This window comes from Eimeria acervulina, genomic scaffold (genome assembly GCF_000499425.1).
Source record: "Eimeria acervulina Houghton genomic scaffold, Eah_scaff93, whole genome shotgun sequence".
Classification (NCBI taxonomy): Eukaryota; Apicomplexa; class Conoidasida; order Eucoccidiorida; family Eimeriidae; genus Eimeria; species Eimeria acervulina.
Genome location: NW_013549514.1, coordinates 40,794 through 47,350, shown reverse-complemented (window position 1 = coordinate 47,350; position 6,557 = coordinate 40,794). Strand labels below are relative to the sequence as shown.

Below are 6,557 nucleotides of genomic sequence, written 5' to 3'. Positions count from 1 at the left end.
CCGCTGCAGCAGCAGCAGCAGCAGCTGCTGCTGCTGCTCCATCCTGTGTAGCGCCGCCGTTCTCGAGCTGCTGCTGCTGCTGCTGCTGCTGCAGCTGCAGCACATCGAAGTTTGGCCGCTGCACGAGCAGCACTTTAATAATCCGCATAAGCTGTGCATGCGGCAGCTGCTGCAGCAGCTGCTTCTTTGCAATAGAAGGATAAAGAAGGTTTAAGTAAAACACCAGCTCCTTTAAGCGGCTTACATTAAAAACAAACAATACATGCGACTCTAATGCAGACAGAATCTCAGAAAGAAATGATGCAGCAGGGGCTGGCAGCACAGCAGCAGCAGCAGCAGGGGCCCCCGGGGGCCCCACACCACCGCCTAAGAAAGCCAAACCCAAAGGATTCAATTGCTGCTGCTGCTGCTGCTGTTGCTGCTGCTGCTGCTGTGGCGTTTGCCCCGGCTGAGGCAGCAAACCAACAGCCCCGGCACCGCCGGGAGCCGCCGTTCCTGCTGCTGCTGCTGCTGCTGCTTCCGCTGCAGGGTCCGATGCAGCGCTGGTTGTGGGGTTTGCTGTTGCTGCTGCTGCATTGGCAGTGCTGTTGTTCTGGCCGTTTGCTGCTGCATCGTTTGCAGGGACTACTGCGGTTGGTGGTGCTGCTGCAGCTGCTGCTGCTGCTGCTGGGGTTAGTGCTGCTGCCGGCGCGCTGCTGCCTAAAGCAGGGATACCAGCAGCAGCAGCAGATAAAGATGTCTCCAGAAAATTACGCAGAGAGAAAAGCAAAAATATTATTATCTCCTTGTAGAGGCCCAAGCTGTCGGCTCCTGCTGCAGCAGCAGCAGCAGCAGCACCCTGCTGCTGCAGCAACCCGAAAGCAGCAGGGGAGACGCCAGCACCAGGGAAAGCTGCTCCCAGTCCTGCTGCTGCTGCGACTGCTGCTGCGTTGTTTGCTGCTGCAGGCCCGCCGCCAGCAGCAGCAAGCTGTGGGGCCCCCATCAGCTGCATAAACACTCCGCTGCTGTCCGCAGCCGCAGCAGCAGCAGCAGCAGCAGAATTAAAGAACATCGAAGAGCCTCCGCCTAGAGCCCCTAACCCTCCAAACCCTTCTACGCCAGCCCCGAGCTTCCCCACAGACTGCATGCACACAAACATACCGCATACAGATCTAAATGCATGCATGCATGCATGCACAGAAAGCCCCAAACACACACTCTCGGACCCCACACACTACATGAACAGAGAGCCTCAACTACACAGCCCCACGCATGCGTGCAGCCATGCATGTGGGGCCGCATGCAGCGCATGCAAGAGAGCAGCCAGCAGCAGCGAGACGTACTGCTAACTCCAGTAAGGAAGCAAAAGGCGAAGGTGCAGCACAAAGAGGCGCTCCCGGGATCGTCTCCCCGTTCCTAAACAAAGGCCCCACAACGCATGCAAAGAAACCCCACACGTCATAACCCCCACTCAGAAGCAGCAGCAGCAACAGCAGCAGCAGAAAATGCAGCAGCAACAGACGCAGCAGGAAATGCAGCAGCAGCAGCAGCAGCAGGTGACCTACTCAGCTGTTAAGCCTTCCATCTGAAAGCCTTGGGGTGTATCGCCAACTCCCTGCAGTTTAGGCTGCTGCTGCTGCCGTTGCTGCTGCTGCTGCTGCTGCTGCTGCGCCTCTCTATCTCGGCCCCCTGGGAGCTCCTTTGCGTCTCCGTTCCTTGGCGTTGCTCCTGCAGCCTGCTGCTGCTGCACCCTTACAACGAGTGCCGGCGCAGCACCAGCTTGCTGCTGCTGCTGCTGCTGCTGCCTATTGGGCGCCATAAGTGAGCCCGCAGCAGCAGCAGCTGCTGCTGCTTCTGCTGCTACCGGAGCTGCTGCTGCACCGTTTGGCAGCGCTGCTACAGTAGGACCTCCTGCTGCTGCTGCCGCAGCAGCAGCAGCAGCTGCTGCTGCTGCTGCATCATCAATCTTCGGCAGCTGCAGCCCTAAGCCCATGCTGCTTGTGTCTCCTCTTAAGTAAGCATCTAAGAAGGACCCAATAGAACCGTCTAGATATTCAGCACCCCCGAACAGCTGCCCCATTCCACAAGGGCCTGCTGCTGCTGCTGCTGCTGCTGCAGCTGCTGCAGCAGCTGGATCGAGCCCCGGCATACCTGCTGCAGCAGCAGCAGCAGCTGCTGCTGCAGCCTGTGCCGCTGCCATCGAAGGCGCCTTTGCGGGTATCGGTGCTGCTCCTGCTGCTCCCGCTGCTGCTGCTGCTGCTTGTGCTGCTGTTGTTGCTGCTGCTCCTGCTGCTGGAGTAAGGGGCCGGCGGCTTCTCTTTATCTGTCCACCTCCTTCTGCAGCAAATTTGCTGCTAAACACTCGCCGTCTCCGGAGCTGGGATCGTGTCGATCCCCGCCTCCCCTCCGATCCCGGGAGCCACGAAGCAGCTCCTTCATCTTCATCTTCACGCCCCTCATCTGCTGCTGCTTCACTTGCTTCTGCTGCTCCTGCTGCTCCTGCTGCTCCTGATGCTGCACCCCCAGCAGCACCACCCGCACCACCAACTGCTGCTGCTGCTGCTGCTGCTTCACCAGCAGCTGCAACGCCATCAGCCCCAATACGGGAACCATCCTGCGAATAAATATAAGCAAACAGCAATTGCACAAACTGCTGCTGCTGCTGCAGTGTTGCTGCTGCTGCTGTTGCAGCAGCAGCACGAACGAAGCACCACCCCATACATAACGGCAGCAGCAGCAGAGCAGCAACCCTCAACCTCACGCAGCAGCAGCAGCACGCTGCAAAGCCACGAAAACAACGCGCACAGTACCACAACCAGCAGCAGCAGCAGCAGCAGCAGCAGCAAGAGAGGCAGCCTCACCGCCGTGCGTGGTGTTTCTTGTTTAACAGCAAACTCATTCGGAGCTACACTCCGTGCTGCTGGCGTCCTGCGGAGGCTTCGATCCCTCAGGCCCAGCTGCTGCTCTTGTTGCTGCCGACATTCTGCAGCAAACACCAGCAGCAGCAGCAGCAGCAGCAAAGACATGTTCACCCGGAACGCAAAGAACCCGGGAACAGCAGCAAACGCAGCTGCTGAGGCAGCAGCAAAATCCTAGCAGCAACAAATGATCATCAACGGCCCCAGCAGCAGCAGCAGCACCAACAACAAGCGCAACAGCAGCAGCAGCAGCACCACCACAACCACAACTACCACAGGCAGCAGCAGCAGCAGCACCACCACCACCACCACCACCACCACAACTACCACAGGCAGCAGCAGCAGCAGCAGCAGCAGCAGCAGCAAGGGGGCTTGCCTGTGGCCAGTCTATAGGCTTGATAGAAACCCAACTTATTCACAGAAAATTTTCTCTCCACGCGCCGCTTCGTTTGCGGGTCGTACCTAAACAAGAGCAGCAGCAAAACAAACAGCAGCAGCAGCAACATCAAATGCAGCAGCACAGACAGCAGCAGCAGCAACAAATAGAGCAGCAGCACCTAGTACGGCAGCACTATCAACAGAACCAGCAAATACAGCAGCAGCAGAGCCAAGAGCAGCAACAACATAAACAATAACAGCAGCAGCAGGAGCAGCAACAGCAACAGCAGCAGCAACAGCAGCAGCAGCAAGTGCTTACCAGCTTGCCCTCCACGTCTTGTTAACCTTATCGAAGCGGACCCCCACGACTTTCGGAAGTGCTGTGCGTTGCTGCTGCTGCTCCAAGTCTTGCTGCTGCTGCTGATCTAGCTGGTGCTGCTGCGGTGTGGGTGGCAGCAACTGCTGCTGAGGCAGCAATAAACCCTTCACGCCAGCGCCGTAGTCCTGCTGCAGCAGCTGCTGTTGGTGCTGCTTTAGCTGCTGCTGCAGCAGCAGCTGCTGCTGTAGCAACAATGCAGAGGAGACATCTACGCCGCCTGCGACGTGGTACATAGAAACCATATCTTGCTGCTGCTGCTCCAGCTGCTGCAGCTGCAGCTGATGCAGCTGCTGCTGCTCTAGCTGCTGCTGCATTTGCTGCTGCTGCAGTTGCTGCTGCTGCAGCTGGTGCTCTAACGGTAGCTGATCAGCAGCCCCTGTAACATCGTGCAGCGTGGCGGGGTGCTGCAGCTGAGGCTGCAGCTGCTGCTGCTGCTGCAGTTGCTGTTGCTGCAGCTGCTGCTGCTGCTCCAGCTGCTGCTGCAGCTGCTGCTGCTGCAGTTGCCCCTGCAGCGGCTCATCCTTGATCGGGTTCGCTGCAGCGAAGGCAGCAGCCTGTACAGACGGGTCAGCAGCCGCGGGGGCAGCAGCAGGTGTCGGTGTTGTTGCTGCTGCTGCTGCTGGGGACGGCTCGGGTGTACATACACCGTCAAGCTGCAGTTGCATGGGGTCCGTTGCTGCTGCTGCCGCTGCTGCTGCTGCGTTCTCCTGCTGCTGCTCCTCCGCTGTGCGGTATAGAGACGTGTAGGTAGCTCCTTGACTATTGGTGTCGCTGCTTGGTGTTCGGCTAGCTGCTGCTGCTGCTGCTGCTGCTGCTTCAGGGACCAAGGGCTTCTGCTGCTGCTGCTGCTGCAGCAGCAGCGTTAGTTGTTGCTGCATCCTTCTGCACCCACACACCAGCTGGAACGAAGACAATCACTTTGGCGGATTGTCAGAGGCGCAGCAGCAGTATATCCAATAGTGCAAGCAGGTGTACGTACACCCGACTGCAGCAGCAGCAGCAGCAGCAGCAGCAGCTGCCGCTGCTGCCGATAGAACGGAACCGTACGAGTAGATAGAAGACTGGAGGCAAGAAAAGAAACAGAAGCAGGGGTGGAGGGACGCGGCTTACTTTGGTGCTGCTGCAGCAAAGGTTCCTATGCAGCAGCAGCTGCTGCTGCTGCTGCTGCTGCTGCTGCTGCGTCTCTCTAGGCTCCCGCTGCGTTAGGACGAGGCATTCATCCAATAGAGAAGCAAATGAACGCGAAATCGAGGCACAAGAATGATTGAGCTGCCGCTGCTGCTGCTGCTGCTACTGCTGTCGCTACAGGTGCTCCCCTGCTGCTGCTGCAGGCAGAGCTGCTTGCGGCGTTGTGTGTTGCTGCTGCTGCTGCTGCAGCACAACGCATGCAATAAGCAGTGTAAAAAACGTTCTTTATCTTCAATAGCACTTGGCTGCTGTAGCAGAGAAGCTGCTGCTGCAGCCCTGGGGCTGGGGGCAGGCACAAAGGCGAGAGGCCGCGAGAGGCAAGATGCTGCTGCTGCTGTGCTGCTGCAGCAGCAACAAACAGCTTCTATAAGAAGTGCGTAAACTAGAGTTATTTACTTGATTGAGCTACATTCGCTGACGCTCCGACAACGGGTACAGCAGCCAGTTGGCGGCTGCTGCTGCTGCTGCTGCTGCTGCGGCGGCGAGGGTGGCAGCAAGGGCTGCAGCAGCAGCAGCTGCTGCTGCTGCTGCTGTTGCTGCAGGACGCCAGACTGAAGCGGCAGCTGCTGCCTTGGGTATTAATCGAGTTTGATGGCTTTTGCTTCTCCTTTGTTGCATTAGAATAAAATTTAATATTTATTTTAATATTTATTTACAAGAAATATATAATAAAGGGGTGAAAGCAAAGAAAGAGCGGCTGCTGCACCACACAGCGTTTGCTGCTGCACTCTGTTTGCTGCTGCATTTATTTTTGCAGACAGTTGGGGCATCCAGCAGCAGCAAATTCTTCTAATAACACCAAATGCATTTAAAAAGCTCGTATTAAGTATATTTACAGCAGCAAGCAGCGCCGATGCCTATGTATATGCATATACATATACGTATATATGTACATAACAAGCTAGAACCCTCGTTATTAGTATTATTATACGCTATTATTGTTCTTATTATACTTAAGCCGTCTTAACTCAGCGAAGAACAATCAAAGAAAGAGTCTCTATAGAGCAGAAACTAACTCAGCTTCAATCCCTAGTCATGCAGTTAGCAGCAGCAATACAGAGCTGAGGAGACAGACAGCTGAAGACTTAAGAATAGCTTAATGCTTTCAATAGGGTCAATGCTGCGCTGCAGGATCTCCTTGCATGCATATACATCTAAACTCTCTTATCTTCTCTGAACAAACCTCTTAAACTATTGCTTTACTCTCTGATTACATATGTTTTTATATATCTCCCCAGCACAACAGGCTTCACTAAAAGCTATCTAACAGGAGGCCTCAAGACATCAGTTGAGGGTCTAACTCTGCTACGTAAATGCAGTTAAAATATGTTGTATATATATTTAATAAAATAAAGCGGCTGAAGAAAGCTCTTGCAGTCTCTAAGCACCCTTGCGAAGGTGGTAGAAGGGGTAAGAAGCTGTCGGGACAAAGAGGAGACAGCAGCTTGTCTTGATGAAGTGTGCTCTGTCTTTTATTTATGTTTGTTGTAAATGGGTACAGACTAAACACTGAGAGCTCAGTAAGTGTATACCAATCGCCTACAATGGCTATGCATGCAGCAGACAGGCGCTGGGGTGCATAGAAGTATTGTCCTTGTGGGGTTGCTTTGCAGCAGCAACTGCAGCAAGTTCTGCTGAAACTCTCAACAGGCTGTCTCCTCTCTTCCCTATCCCTGGCCCTAAGACTCCAGGTCTCTCCCCTAGTAGACCTGGGG

The 6,557-nt window shown here is 55.4% G+C and overlaps 1 protein-coding gene across 1 annotated transcript in view; it reads right to left on the bottom strand.

Annotated features, from left to right (window-relative positions):
• Window positions 1-4,532, bottom strand: part of EAH_00015430 (hypothetical protein, conserved) — a gene marked incomplete at both ends in the record, with an annotated part of 5,700 nt that extends 1,168 nt beyond the window's left edge. The window contains 6 exons of the mRNA XM_013394086.1: window positions 382-1,120; window positions 1,323-1,395; window positions 1,545-2,593; window positions 2,841-2,962; window positions 3,304-3,359; window positions 3,595-4,532. Coding sequence (XP_013249540.1) covers window positions 382-1,120; window positions 1,323-1,395; window positions 1,545-2,593; window positions 2,841-2,962; window positions 3,304-3,359; window positions 3,595-4,532 — 2,977 coding nt within the window. The remainder of the gene's footprint in view (window positions 1-381; window positions 1,121-1,322; window positions 1,396-1,544; window positions 2,594-2,840; window positions 2,963-3,303; window positions 3,360-3,594) is intronic.
• Between the last annotated feature and the right edge of the window lie 2,025 nt (window positions 4,533-6,557).